This window comes from Eptatretus burgeri, chromosome 3 (genome assembly GCF_056783735.1).
Source record: "Eptatretus burgeri isolate ZD-2024b chromosome 3, Ebu_testis_v1, whole genome shotgun sequence".
Lineage (NCBI taxonomy): Eukaryota > Metazoa > Chordata > Myxini > Myxiniformes > Myxinidae > Eptatretus > Eptatretus burgeri.
Window position 1 is genome coordinate 15,524,947 of NC_140963.1, and position 15,455 is coordinate 15,540,401.

Consider the following 15,455-nt stretch of genomic DNA (forward strand, 5'->3'; position numbering starts at 1 on the left):
GAGGGGGAGAGAGAGGGGGAGAGAGAGGGGGGAGGGAGAGGGGGGCGAGAGAGGAGGGGCGAGAGAGAGGAGGTGTCACAATTCTTCTTCTTCTTCATTTGATATGACGTCACAATTGACGCTGGGGACCTGAGTATGTTTCCCAGGTGTTTCCCAAGTTATAGCCATTTATGATACGGTTGGTCCGATCTAATTGAAACAATGCCTCAATCCAGTCGTCGTTTACGAGAGTGAAGGAACGAAGCTGCACATACTGGCACGCACCTATGGGCCCGCACTAGGGCCCGTAGCCACACGTACGGGCCCGCACATTTATCTGTCAACCAATGACAAGACACGGTGCTATGGCGTCTCATGAATGACGTCACAATTAATGCTTGTTTATTTATTTATTAAAAGCTGTTTTTTTCAAGGTTTGAATTAATTGTTCAAAATATTAATTAATCCCAAGGTTTGAATGGTGCTATGACATCACGAATGACATCACAAATCCTATTTTTTTTGCACGACTGACGTCACAATTCTTCTTCTTCTTCTTCGTTTGATATGATGTCACAATTGACACTGGGGACCTGAGTATGTGCCTTTTCAAGGTTTGATATCGTTCTTCTTCATCCATTTCAGCTGTTTTCCAGGTGTTTCCCAAGTTATGGCCATTTATGATACGGTTGGTCTGATCCAATTGAAACAATGCCCCAATCCAGTCGTTGTTTACGAGAGTGAAGGAACGAAGCTGCACGTCAGGGCACGCACCTACGGCCCCGCACTAGTCTATATAAAAGGAGAATTATAGATGGGATATAACATGTCAGACTTGAGCTTTTTGTCCAAATTGGTCGGTGATCAGAAATGTGCAGAAAGAAAGTACTGCTGCTGCACGAACAGTTAAGCAATAAAAAAAAATTGGGAATGGCAGGCAATTGTCAGTGGATTGCATCCGAACTGCCAACACATTGCCTCATTTATCAGCATATTCCAGAAAGGCTGAAACTCTTCTGCCCTAACATTACAAACAGAATCTTTTCAAAGCAAGGAAACCTGAAAAACAAAACAAAAAAAAAACTCCCAAGGCCAAATACATGGTGAAAATCACAATGTTTTGCCTTTACCTGCCTAAAAGCCTCAGCATCTTCATTAATGATATTAAATATAGAGTTTCAAAAGAAAAACAATGCAGTCGAAACTTAATGCATCTTATGCAAAAATATGTCTTTCAGAGAAAGGTATTTATTGTAAAGTTCAATAAAGACAAATCAGAGGTTACAGAAGATTTGATTTTTGAAAATTATTGAGCAGTTGCAGTCAATTTATAGAAACTGCTGAAAGTGCGATCCGTTCATTTGTCGGACACATCCACACGTGTTTTTAGACACGATGTCATGGAAAGCTTCTGAAACGCAAGCCTTCAGCTCTTGTATCGATCACAGTTGACATAAAATCATTCCTTTTCTCCAATGGCCTCATTTCAGATGATAAATTTAGATTCAGACCAGGTCACTCGAACTTTGACATGCTGCTTCGACTCTCCCAACAATGGATGGAGGCCATCAATGTCAGGCATGAGATCAGGGCCGTCTCAAGACATATCTTGAGCTTCCGATACAGTCATGCATCCTGCCTTGTTCTCCACAAACTCTCTGCCGATGGCATCCAAGGCCAACTCCACTCTTGGAGGACTGACTTCCTCCACTCTCGTAACTGTGCGGCTCTCAACCGAATCCTTTCGTTTGCTCTCCCTGTCAAGTGCCTCAAGGCAGTGTTCTTGGCCCAGTCCAATTCCTAATCTTCATCAATAACCTCTCTGACTATCTGGAAAATCCTCTTTTATATCTTTGCGGATGACATTTGTCACATTTCTGAGACTGTCTCGGTCTCGGTCTCGGTCTCGGTCTCGGTCTCGGTCTCTGTCTCTGTCTCTGTCTCTGTCTCTGTCTCGGTCTCTGTCTCTGTCTCTGTCTCTGTCTCTGTCTCTGTCTCTCTCTCTCTCCCTCTCTCTCTCTCCCTCTCTCTCTCTCTCCCCTCTCTCTCTCTCTCTCTTTCTCTCTCTCTCTCTCTCCCCTCTCTTTCTCCCCCCTCTCTCTCTCTCCCCTCTCACTCTCCCCTCTCACTCTCCCCTCTCACTCTCCCCTCTCTCTCACTCTCCCCTCTCTCTCACTCTCTCCTCTCTTTCTCCCCCTCTCTCTCTCTCTCTCTCTCTCTCTCTCTCTCTCTCTCTCTCTCTCTCTCCCTCTCTCTCCCCCTCTCTCTCTCCCCCTCTCTCTCTCCCCCTCTCTCTCTCTCTCTCTCTCTCTCTCTCTCTCTCTCTCTCTCTCCCTCTCTCTCTCCCCTCCCCCCTCTCTCTCTCTCCCCTCTCTCTCTCCCCCTCTCTCTCTCTCTCTCTCCCCCTCTCTCTCTCCCCCTCTCTCTCTCTCTCTCTCTCTCTCTCTCTCTCTCTCTCTCTCTCCCCCTCTCTCTCTCCCCTCTCTCTCTCTCCCCCTCTCTCTCTCCCCTCTCTCTCTCCCCTCTCTCTCTCTCTCTCTCTCTCTCTCTCTCTCTCTCTCTCTCTCTCTCTCTCTCTCTCTCTCTCTCTCTCTCTCTCTCTCTCTCTCTCTCTCTCTCTCTCTCTCTCTCTCTCTCTCTCCATGTTTTGTCCCTTCTCCAAGGTATCTGTAGCATGCACGCAGTCCACCAGCAACCCCATCCTTGGAAAACTCCCAAACTCCAGAATCACTGTTCACCTCCACTTGTTTGCTCCTCCCAACCTCCCCCCACCTGTGTAACCAACTTCCACATTCTCTTCAATCTCTTTTTCCCTCCAGGTCTCAAACACATGCATTAAACCACCCCCCCCCCCCCAATTCTCTTTTTTTTCTTTTTTTCGATGGACTCTGCCGTTGGCACTTCAACTTCTCTTCCTGTTGTTATGTTGCTTCCTGATCCATTCTGTGTTCCAGCTCTTCCACTAGCCTGGACTCTCTAAACAAAAAAGATCGTGTTTTTGAGCTTTCCCCACAGCCAAAAGTCTGACGGAGTTAAGTTGGGAGAATGAGGTGACCATAAACCACGAGAAATGATGTGATCTTCAAAAACTGTATTAACAGCATGCTTGCATGTGCTGTGTGTGCTGTGTGTGCAGATGCACCGTCTTGTTGGAATCGTCCATCTTCTATTCAGTTGGTGTATAATTAAAGCTTCTGGAGTATATCATTAATGTACTGTTTGGAATTTAGGGTAACTTCAAAAATATTGTTCCAATAAGACACCTTCAGGAAAAGGCACACCAAAACACTGATTTTTCTGATCATGCAATGTTTTTTTTCCAAGATTGCATGGAGATGCGCTGTGGCCCAAATGTTCGTGTTCCGGTTGTTCAGATAGCCAGACGTGTGCAACCATGCCTCATCCGTAAAGAAGGTGCAGTCTAAAACCCGATCTCCTTTTTCTGCGATTAATTAAATTTTGGAGTCGTTGACAATTCACACACTTTTCTGCATCTCCAAGTTCGAGTTCATGAAACAAACACATTATCGCACTCCGTGGTGTCATAGTTAGAATGTTTGCTCCGAGTCTGGGAAGTCGGCGGTTCAAACCTCGGCCGAGTCATGCGAAGACTTTTAAAATGGTACATGCTACCTCCTTGCTTGATGCTCAGCATTTAAAAGGATAGAGCAAGGACAATCCCCCATCGGTTGACATCCATGGGGAGGAGGAAATTCCTCCCGAAGAAATGCCTCGCTGATTGTGGTGAGAAAAGCAGCGTCATTGTTATGACATTGCTGGTACCCAGAGAAGTGACGACACTTTCCCCAAGCTCAGCAGCTGTTAAGCGTTTGTCTCATCAGTGTGTGTGTGTGTGTGCGTGCGTACGTGCGTGTATGGCAGCACCATTATGAGCCTTAGACCTTGCATAAAGTTTTATTTGTTCAGTTATTATTTTTTAAGTATTTTGTTAAGTGCATCATTACTTTTGAAATACCCCCCTATATCAGCAGTAAAGAAAAATAAAACAACGCAACATACATTGTAATAACGTTTTCTTTTGTTTTAACCTTCTTCTGCAGAGATGATAACCTTTTCATGTTGACATTTGCCTCAGCAATTATTTAATAATAATATCATTCCTTTCATGCCACAAGGCGCGTAGGGCTGCGGAGGCAGTTTCATTGGCGAGGAGTACAGTCCTGGACGGGCTACCACTCCGACGCAGGTTACCCCGAATGGTTATTACCCCAGTTCAGTGGTTCTCATTTTGCCGACATCGGAAGGATGACAGTCTGAGTCAACCCCACCTAGTGTTAATTCAATGGTCGAGAGAGGCTTGAACTCAAGACCCGAGGATCTCAAGCCAGCCACCTCAACCAATAAGCCAACACCAGGCATCATCAAATATGTGCTTTGTATTTATCAATTTATTTAACAAGCAACTTGCAAATACAAATTAAATGGACATCTGTCTAAACTAGTACTGGAAAACACAAAATTTGCACCACTGCTTAAAAATGGCACCAGTGCAGAACAAAGAGAAAGGAGTTGCAATTTGCATATGTGTAATTAATACACTTTATGCAAATTTACTTTCAGCCAATTAGACTTGGTCGACGCAATTAACTGTCCTGCTTATCCAAAAATTGATGCTAAACGTTTTTGTCATTGGTTGCGAAACAAATATAATTTGCAGTATTAAATTTGCAAATTAAAAAAAAAAAATTGTTTGCAAGACAGTTTTCTGAGTAAAGGCTGAGGCACATATAACAATGTCTCAGACCGATGAAATAGAACGATGGAGACTCTTTACTCTCCTTATCCCCCAACCACAACCCCACTCCCATCCCACTTCTTTGCAAAAATCACTAAAATACCGTCCGATGTTTTGGAGAAATTGCTGCATCAGCATTCCACTTTCTCACAAATAAGGTCATCAAGAATTCATGGAGCAAATTATTATATTTGCAGAATCGCATGAGGTCAAAGTGTAAAAATAAAATAAAACATTTTTTAAAGAAAGAAATTTCAGGCAAATACAAATCAACTCGGAAATAAAACAGACACACAACTGGAATGTTTGCAAAGTGGCCGCTTCACCTTTTCCGAATATCACTTAGTCTTTAATATGCAGTTGAACATTACAAAACACGACGAGCCAGATGCCTGCGAAACACTGGGATGACGGTTTATAGGGTTTGGGGTTTGGGTTCGAGAAGGCCTACGCTGTTGTGGCAGCCCAGTGTGTATGGATGTATGTGCGCAGCATATACGTTAACATACATTACTCTGACTAATTGGATATACCTGTGCACCGAGAAAGAAAAACATCGAAGAGTCTTGGACAATTGTGTCTCGTTCCCACAACTTTTGAACACTCTTGATTTGAAGAGTCTTTTGCAGGAGAATGTCGAGTTTGCAAATGAAAAAAAAAAATCTGAACTAAAAGTGTGACTGCACAATCGTGATAAGTTTTCAGCCAAAATAACAAGTTAAAGGACCTCGTCGGATCTGAATCCTTCTGCTGCGGAACCTGCATCTCCACCGATTATCCAGCATAAGAAAAAAAAAATAGCACGTGGGTCATGCAACAAAAAACAATCCAAAGTATAGAATGTGGTTTTCACAGCACAGAGTCATGAAAGAAGAAAAACAAATTCAAATAAAATATGAGGCATATTTTTCGAACGTGCGAGCAATGTGAGAGCATACCATTGTTTTTTTTGATGGTACTCGGTTTGCAAAGTCGACAATCATGGTGCGTGCGCACTCACTCACATTCGCTATACGTTTGCAGCTGGGAAAACTCCGCAGGGCTGAGTGCGATCCACGCGTCCTGGCTCATGGCTGCGACTACTCGACGGAGCAGCTGTCCTTGCCCGTTCGCTACGTCGATTATGTGAATGGCACGACGTCAGGGCACGACTCGAAGGGCTCTGCTCACCACCGTTCCCCCGAACGTCATCGATCGGAGATCGCTCAGCACGGCAGCAACCCAAGCGAAGTTTGCATTCTCTGCAGAATCTTCTTCCTTAATAATCCACAGGAAGAGAATTTCACCCACAGAGGATGAAGGATCCGTTGGATCAACAACGCGGAGTTGTTCCCACGCCCAGAAGGAACCTGCAAGAGACGTGCGGAGTTGTATTAATTTAGATGTTCGTTCCAAGGTCATGAATGTGATTGGGAGGGCTCAGCCCTGTGGTGGGCGATGCAAGCGAGCCCAAAAATGCAACATAAAAATGCTGCCTCATCCGATGGTCAAACAGCAGGAGCTCATGTGTCTGTGTGTACATGTCTCTCCATCTCAGTCTTTCTCTCATTGGCAATTCATAACACGCAGCTCGCACACAGCACAAGCAGACAGACTTTTCTGAGCACAGCACCTGTCAACTCTTACATGTGTGTCTCATTTGTACTTCTACATCCCATTTGAGGTCCTTGGAGATGCACCTTTCAGTAATTTCAGAGCCCAAAGGATGACACGCAACTTTGAAGATGACACCAAAAATATGGGGATGCAGAACACACGAGAACAATCTATATCCACGACAACGTGTTCCTGACGCACAATACGCATCTGTCATGGGGTGTCTTGTAGCAACGTTACAGTCGTTTCCATTATTATAGATTGCCTTGTAGTTCGCTGGGTGGATCACATTTCGGTCGAGCGTGTCCGGAGCTGAAGCAATACGTTAAAAATAACCACTTTCTAATCTTGAAGGATCCGAGCTTCTCCGTCGTGATTAATTTGATTTTGAGCACAATACTGCAACACCAAATACAATCTGCAGCAAATATAACTAGAACTGCACTCATTGGAGCGCATACCTCCACCAGGCTGAACAGTTTACATTCTGTATCCCACCGATAGGCCAGATCTGGATTCGGACCTGAACCAAAATCTAATCGGCTTGTTCTTGTCACCGACACAACTCATCCACCAAATTTTGTCCAAATCCGTCCGTAAGGTTTTGAGATATTCTGCTCTATATGGTTTTCGCCCAATCTCTCAACAGTGGAGAATCGTTTAAAAATTATCGAATCCGGTTGCGGATCTTCACCAATATGGAATCAATTTGTCCTCGTCACAATTTTGACTCAGCCTGTCATCCTTCCGAGCTCGGCGAAATGAGTACCAGTGTGTACTGGTTGGAGGGGCACTGCATCAGCGACACAGTCGCGATTCCAAGAAATGACAGCTCCCCTGGCAGATAAGCTGCCAGACGCGAGAACAAGAAGAAGACGTGTGAACTACATTGAAACTTCAGAGAGATCAATAGTTCTGTTCTGTTCTGTTCCACAGCTCGGCTGCCAGGTAGCTATCATTTCTTGGAAGCACGGCTATGCCGCCGATGCTGTGTTCCTCTACCAGTACACTGGTATTCATTTGGCTAACCTCAGAAGGATGACATGCTGAGTCAAACCCACCTGGTGTTAAATTCAGCAGCCAACTGGGCTTGAACTCAGGACCCTAAGATCCGAAGATCCTAAGCCAGCCACGCGAAGCATCAAGCCAACACCAGGCTTGTAGATTAAAAGATGGAAATGTACATTCAAATTCATTGTTTATTTTAATGCAAAATAAAATCAGGAGAAAATTCTTACATTATTTAAGCAAATCAATGCTTTCATTCAGGCGATTCGCGTCCTGGGTGTGTGCGCGCCGTCCCTCGGAAGAACGTTAAACTGGTTGTTCTGTCTGCCGGCATTAGTTGGTCGAAGTTAAAGATACTATGGTAAGCGAGTTACAGTAAGAATCATGGAAAAATTCAAATGTCCTGCACACTCAGCTGAGTGTTTTACATGGGAGTGGCGACCCGTCCAGATTTGCAACCTTATCCAATAAACTGACTCTTGAATGCTCCTCATACATATTCAATTGTCCAGACCTGACAAATCTCACACCTCTCTCTCTCTCTATCTGTCCAAAAGGACTGTCTGGCAAACCCCTCCATTTACTTTCTGAACAATCTTCTTGAGGAAGTTCATAGTCACTCAAACTCCTGGGTCTCACTATCAGAAATGATCTTTCTTGGACAAACCACATTTCAAAATTGGCTTCCAAAGCATGTCGCTGAATGGTCATCCACCGTCGTAGAAAGTCCTTTCTTGGTACACCTGAACTCTTATCCACCTAAAAGGCTTTCATCTGCAGCTTGATGGAATACTGCTCTCCCCTCTGGGCTGGCACCCCTGCCTCACACTTTGCTCAGCTTGATGCCATGGAAACCAAGGCTTTCAAGATCATTGGAACCTCCCACAATGAAGTTGAGTCGATGGGCCGATCACTTAACAAGCAGACAGGTCGATGCTCTCTGTCTTTTACCGTCTCCCTTCTGGTTTTGCACTCTCTGCTTTCTCCATATTCTGTACCCACCTCCCCCATCAGGTTTCAGGTGATCTACCATCAACCCCCTTTTGGTTACACTCCCAAAATCCCAAATCAGAGCTCACCTCCACTCATTCATTCATTCCTCTTTTTCCCCACCTGTGGAATCAACTTCCGCATCCTCTTGAATCTCATTCTTCCCTCCAGGTCTTCAAGACAGTTCTTCACGACCATCTCAGATTGTCCCCAATCCAAAACTGTGATATTTTTATCCCCCGGTTAACCCTCTCCATGCCCACCTATTTCCAAGTTTCTTTGTTTTCCTTCCTGAGAGTTCACGTCTGTATACATCTTGCCCACCCCCTGTGTCCTTCCCTGACCCTCATTATTCCCCACATCCCTCTACGTGTCCAAGTCTCCTTCTGTTTTGTCCCTCAACCCTGCTGTTGGTGTTCCTCAACCCTGCTGCTGCCTACGGACGGCAAGAACGACCAACAACCAACCATGTGGCTCACCAAATCTCTCAATTTAATCAAAGAATGTATGTTGATCACAGGGTGAAGGCGATTATTCTGATGGTCTCAGGATCAACACGCCAGCTCAGTAATATGAATTATTTTATCAGCAGACCGACGGTTTTCTCATCGCCTTCCTCTCCCGGCTGGATACGCCAAAACTTAACTTGTGTCATTCTCATTTTCAGAATTAAGATGTGAACATGGCATCGTTTCAACGTAATCAAACGTTCTTTAAAAGGAAAGAAACCTCAAAATACTCTCCTGAGCCAATGTCCTTTAACAAGTCCCCATTACAAGAGACTCTAAATGACCTCAGGCATTCCCACGAGGCATCAGCTGTGTGCAAAGAGTCAGAAGATAAAAGGTAGAAAAAGAACTTCAACTCCCGTACGAATGGATGAAGACTACGATTAACACCACAAAGCAACAGAGCAAAACAATTAAAAAAAAATTCAAACCTAAAAGAAAGCATGACAAACTCTACAATACTGCACCTCTGATGCCATAGCAACGGTATAATGTCCCAAAAATACATCATGTGAAAGTGTGTAATGTAACGGTTACTCTGTTGGCGATAAGGCAGTCAGCCGCAAAGTAAATTGAAGTTCATAGAACAACTTAACTCATGCAGTGTTCGAGTATATAATTCAACTGAAATTAAATAACAAATTTAGTATATAACAATATATATATATATATAACAATATATATATATATATAACAATATATATATATATATATATATATATATATATATATATATATATATATATATATATATATATATATATATATATATATATAACATTCAATTTAAATCAAGTTGTTCCTCGATCATAAAAAGATGGTTGTAGACAGACAGACAGACGGACAGAAGAGAACCAATTGCTTAACCAGGGTTTTGCTTCGTGAGTGCGGGTAACGAAACAGAGAATGCAGCAAATAAGGCACAAAAACGAATGCAATGGAAATGCTCAGCAACTTACAGGCGAAGCACGTTTTTAGCTGTTAAACGTGGGAGGCCAGCAATGCCGAATCACACAACCCGTGACGGCAATAGCATGCATCCCGCTCCCCCATAATGTGAGCTAAATTTAGCTCTCGAGCCCCAAGAGAGACGTCTGGCCCAAGCAGAGCACCGACAAAGAAGGGAAATTCTTCGGAAACAGACGTCAGGGCCTGGGATTCCGGCTTGCACCGCCATAGCAGCCCTAAAGTACATGCGAGGGATGGAACATCGATCAGTGCACCTGTCATTTTTCTTTTGCTTTGGAGTTTCAGGGCAAGGAAAATCTCAATCATTTTATCAAAAAGTGGCAACTTGTACGTTTTAAGGCTTGTTACAGGCCAAAAATGGTTTGTTTGGCGATCCCATCTGAATATACAGTAAATGACGCAGGGAACCCTCGATTCAAATCCCGTAAACGAGATTCATTTGTCCTTTAACCTGATGAACATGTAAGCCCTAATTTACGTACAAGTACACAGATGTTCTTGTCCTAGATGTGAAAAAAAAGTACAAGCTTCTCCTACTACATTAAAAAAATAATTAATTAAAGAACGTCAAGATGTAAAAAGTTTGTTGTAAGCAGTGATTGTGAAAAACAAGCTCAAATGAGCTCAGATCCTTGTCCTCTTAATGATGACGTCATAAAAACGAATATGACATCTTTGTGATGTATCAGGTTTGCGATAAATTACACAGGTAAACGAAGATCCGATGAAAACTCTGGGTTGTGAAACAAAAAATGTCAAAAAATAGGAATGACGTCATAAAAAGTGATATGACGTCATAGTGATATATCATATATGCGGTAATTCATCTCTGATAATGCCCTGTTCGATTCCCGCAAACAGAATTCAAAAAGCTTGCCTAGTTTCGGAGATAATGTTTTAGGCGATTTCCATTAGCGGAGATATTTTGACGTCATAACTTTTTTTTTCTCTCGGAGGAATTTTCAAAATCGGAGATGGTTACTGTCTGTGCAGGGTATTTGTACATATATATGCCAAGTTTCAGGAAGTTTCGATGAAAACTGTCGGCTGTGAAACAAAAAAGTCCACAAGAAGAAGACGAAGAACAACAACAACGTGAGTAAGACTTAGAGATCCTCCAGGAGGATCTAAAAATGGCAAAGCGCATGAGTTTTCTCAACGGTTATAAATGTGTGTGTAAGGGGTCCAAGGGTGGAATTGATCGATGTACAGACGGTTATTCTCGATCAATACACACAGAGTGAGCACGAATTTTAAACATCGACAATTTAGTGGTTTCGAAGAACAGTCTTTTGGGACAGGCATATGGAAGTAAGCAAAACAGCTCCTTCACATCCTGTTTTACAAACATCGCATATCTGCATCTAAAGGTGATGTTTAAAATAATGTCCGACGTGTCATCATGTGCACATTATCAAATGAGTCATTGTTGGGATAAATAATTAATCATTACTCACCTGAGCTCTCGTTTCACTCTTGCCATTAAACATTTGGGTCTACTCTATATGGCCATGAACAATGTTTAATACATGATTATATTTAATAAATTTGTTTAAACAGGCATGTTGAGGCTTGCGGTGGATCGAACACCACAATGGTGCACATCACCTGGTCAAAGGGGCGAAGACACTCGAGAACACGAAAACAGAGTAGTACGTGTCAAACAGGAAGGAGAAGCAAGATTCCTTTAAAAAAAATTGGGCAAATGGACATTTCTATGCAATAAATGGACATTGTTTAAAATTTCTACGAGAAGCTGCAAAAATAAACAAGAATGCAACGGATCCATCTGACATCCGGAGATCATATTGTTGCGGTTGAGGAAATTCGCAAACCACCATTCAGGTCCCGTAGGTGAGATATCTCTGTAAGTACATGTGTAGTTAGCCCCAAACCCGTTGTTTAGAGGGAATAAATGTGATTCATTCGGGCTGCGACCCTTTAAGATAGCCGTTTTTCTGTTCTATCTTTATTTTGAACCAACCACGTTTCAACCGCCATCACACAACAACCACCAACCGCAATGCCGCTTCAGAACAACAACAATGCCAACAGCCACGACCTTCACCTTCACAACTCGCTCCCGCAAACATCGCATCACCGCCATTCCAAACGTCACCGTGACAAGGGACCGCCACTTTAGACCCTCCACCACCTTCGCCTCTCCTTCTGCGGCCATTCCCGCACCGCTTGTGGGCACCGAGCATCAGGCTGTCCTGGACTCGTACAGGGCGCGCGCCGAGCCGTGGGTACAAAGTGCGGCCTTTCCGAGGAGAAGTCGGATCAGGAATGATACACGCCCACTTCTGATCCGTCCAATCAGCAAGCGCCGGGAGGTTTGGCCCCGCCTCCAGGCGCGTCGGAGTAGAATCGATATATGCAAATTCAAGGATCAGGGGAGATTCACGCCCCTTTTTCTCCGTCCAATGGGCAAGCGTGGCTCCACCCCTGAGCTCGTTCTGATCCAGAAATTTGCATATGGGATCTCCTACACCACTATAAAGCGCCGAGCGCGGGGCGAATTCAGTCAGTTTTTCGGTCAAGGGAGTTGGAGAAGAGTCAAGGCGAGTTGGAGAAGTGTGGCAGCGGCAGAGTGTGGCAGCAGCAGTCAAGTCGGGTCTGGAGGAGAGTCAGTCTGTCGGAGGTCGGAGTCTGTCGGGGTTCGGAGTCTGTCGGGGTTCGGAGTCTGTCGGGGTTCGGAGTCTGTCGGGGAGCTGCAGAGAGGGGAAGCCAGGTCGGCGATGAGGTCGCAGTGGAGTCGCTCGTCGCGGGACCCAAGCAAGCCAGCTATCCTCTTTCCCCAGAGCATCAACAATTCCCCCCTTTTACCCCCCCCCCCCCGCGCTGAGATAGTGCGAAAAGGGGGCCCCGTTCCCACCCCACTCCAAGCAGTGCCAACGAAACCCGCGAAGGAGCGCGGAGTCGGGGCACCGCCGCCACATTTGCGGCTCATCACAAGACACGAGTAGGCTCCACCCGGTCTCGCGGCCCACAGGCCCCGTCTGCCCCCTTGTCGTTGAGGGTGGCCCTTTTCTTTTGCTTTTGAGTAAATGTGTTGTCGGCGCTGTCTGTAAAGTAAAACTGTGTAAGTGTTGCCGTGTGCTCGCGTAGTCGGTAGTAGATCTGCATTGTTGTGTTTCTTTTGTAACATCTGCTTTTGGTGCATAATTGTTGTAATTGTATATGTGTGCTTTCCGTGTGCCGCGGAATAAATGTGCCTTATGTTGAACTGTTTTTCCCGTTTCGCTTCGTCTTTTCTTTAATTGAATCTCCATCTTGCTTCACGTAAAGGGTTGGTAGTGGGCTTAATACGCCCGATAATTAATTGGAACCGTCGAGGCCGACGTTAACACCGCTCGGTTATCCCAATAGTACGGAACGGGTCGCTTAAGTGGCCCGTGTCCGGAGTCGACCTGCGGCGAGGTGCGATCGCCCGGTCTACCCTCCGTGTGGGTTCTTAGGTAGGTCGAATTTGGCGAACAACCCTATCCCACGCGGGGGGCCGATTGGCACGATCGTGGTGAGGCCGAATGGCCCACCCGTGACTAGTTCCCGGCGTTAGTCCGAGAGGGTCACGACAGAATTGTCCGTCCGGTGGGCGACGTGCCGCGATTCGAGTTACGTGACCGCTCGCACGCCGGCGGGCGCGAATTCGCAACAATATGTTCACTGTAGCTCTGTTTTGGAAAATGTCATGTAGGCCTTTTCGTGTTTACGTCGTCTGCTCAGGCTTACAGAGCATTTGAACTCAACACTTTAATTGAAACTTCCAGTGCTCTTACTTTCTGTACGTTTCCAAATGATGTGCGATATGAACGGCATTGTCTAACCTTGAGGAACCGCAGCATTACAATCATAAACAAACTTCTACGACCTTTGGCTCATAATAAAAAAGCTGATGATCACTGAAACTGCCCCTCATTACCTCCACCACCAAAGGTGAAGGAGGTTATGTTTTCACTCCTGTCTGTCTGTCTGTCTGTCTGTAAGGCAAGATATCTCAAAACGTTATGGATAGATGCAGACAAAATTTGGTGGAAAAGTTGGGGGTGTGACAAGGACGAATAGATTCGATTTTGGTGAAGATACGGATCCAGATGCTGGAATTTTAAATGTGATTCTTCAGCATTGAGAGATACAGCCAAAAACGAAACACAGGTAAGACCCCGACATTTGAGGGGGGGATACATTCCTCAAAAATGCCACTAATGTCAAATCCACGAATATTAGGGAATTGTTTCAATGGGAGATATTTTTATTTCAATGGGAGATGTTTTCAAAAAGGAGATGTTTTTATTTATTTTATTTTATTTTGTTTGTTTTTAAACATGGTCTAAGCACGTAGAAGAGTGATGACACAACAAATCAGGACAGAACATAACAAAGGGAACAGCAGGGAAAAGGGGAAACACCAACAGCAGGGTGGAGGGAGAAAGAAGATGGGAGGATTTTCAGTCCAATCCTTTCAGAGAGAGTGAGTGTGTGGGATTTGCCAGTGTTGAAAGACATGTTCCAAGTGTTTGACCAGTTTGTAATTTTCTCAAGGTCTGAGGAGAGGGAAGAGGCTGCTGCCTGTCTGTCTGTCTGTCTGGAGGATGAGATGGCATGGCAGGAAGTGGATTGATGAGAAAAGAGATAAAGAGGGTTTTCCAGAGTTAGTGAGATCATTGATGAAGATTAGGAATAACATGGGGCTGAGAACACAGCCTCGTGGTCCTCCAGCCTTGACGTGGAGAGAAGAAAGGGTTCCATTGAGAGTCACATGTTGGCTACGAGAGTGCAGGAAGTCAGTAATACAAGAGTGGAGTTTGCCTTGGATTTCATAGGCGGACAGTCTGGACAGCAAGGCATGATGCCAGACTGTATCGAAAGCTTAAGGTATGTCCAGAGAGATGGATATTAAATTTTGTCAGATACTGAAGGCCTCCATAAATTGTTGAGAGAGTATAAGCAGCATGTCCAAGGTTGAGTGACCAGGTCTGAATCCAAATTGATGATCTGAAATGAGGCTGTTGAAGAAAAAAGAATGATTTCTTGTTAACCAAGATGATGGATTCCATGACTTTGCTGATGATTGAAAGTAAGCCAATTGGTCTGTAGTTAAAGGGATCCGTTTTTGCACCTTTTTATGGAATGCTGTGATGTTGGCTGATTTCCAAGCAGAGGGAAGATGACCAATGGTTCATGACAGAGAGAGGAAGCGCAAAAGCAGCAGAGCAGGTTTTTAGGATACGTGAGATGATGCCACCCAGCCCAGTTGCAGAGTCAGAGTCGAGTGTTGCCAGAAATATTTCCACCTTTTCAGATGCAAAAGACGCATAATTCAGGAGCCGTTGGGTATGACTGGGAAGGATGGCTGCAGAGGAGGAGGGGTTCGGGGCATAAGATTTGGAAGCAAACACAGAATTGAGGCATTCAGTCTTCTCATGAGTGGAGTCGGCTGTGGTGCCATTTGAAGCGAGGGAAGGGATGGAATGGGGAGCATACACCAGACAGACTTGACAAGGCACCACCAGGTTTTTGAGGAGGGACACAAGTTTGAAAGCTCACTCTTGACATTGAATGGATGTTATTTTCTGGCTCTCCTGAGGGTAGATACATACTTGTGGGTTTTGTGGAATGATCTGAGGTTGCTTTCAGTTGGATTT

General features: G+C 44.7%; 1 protein-coding gene across 7 annotated transcripts in view; it reads right to left on the minus strand.

Moving 5' to 3' along the window:
• The window catches only part of LOC147029437 (diacylglycerol kinase beta-like), a 351,555-nt gene that overhangs the window by 253,493 nt on the left and 82,607 nt on the right, over positions 1 to 15,455 (minus strand). For 5 of the 7 annotated variants that reach the window (XM_085872493.1, XM_085872491.1, XM_085872490.1 and 2 more), the window contains one exon: positions 5,740 to 6,084. The exons of 1 other annotated variant lie outside the window; for it this stretch is intronic. Coding sequence is in view for 5 of the 6 variants with exons in the window: in XM_085872491.1 (XP_085728617.1) it covers positions 5,740 to 5,806 (67 nt within the window). In the remaining variant the exon portion in view is untranslated. Of the gene's footprint in view, positions 1 to 5,739; positions 6,085 to 9,797; positions 9,928 to 15,455 lie in introns of those variants that run through there. One more of the 7 variants, XM_085872489.1, reaches the window with a different exon arrangement.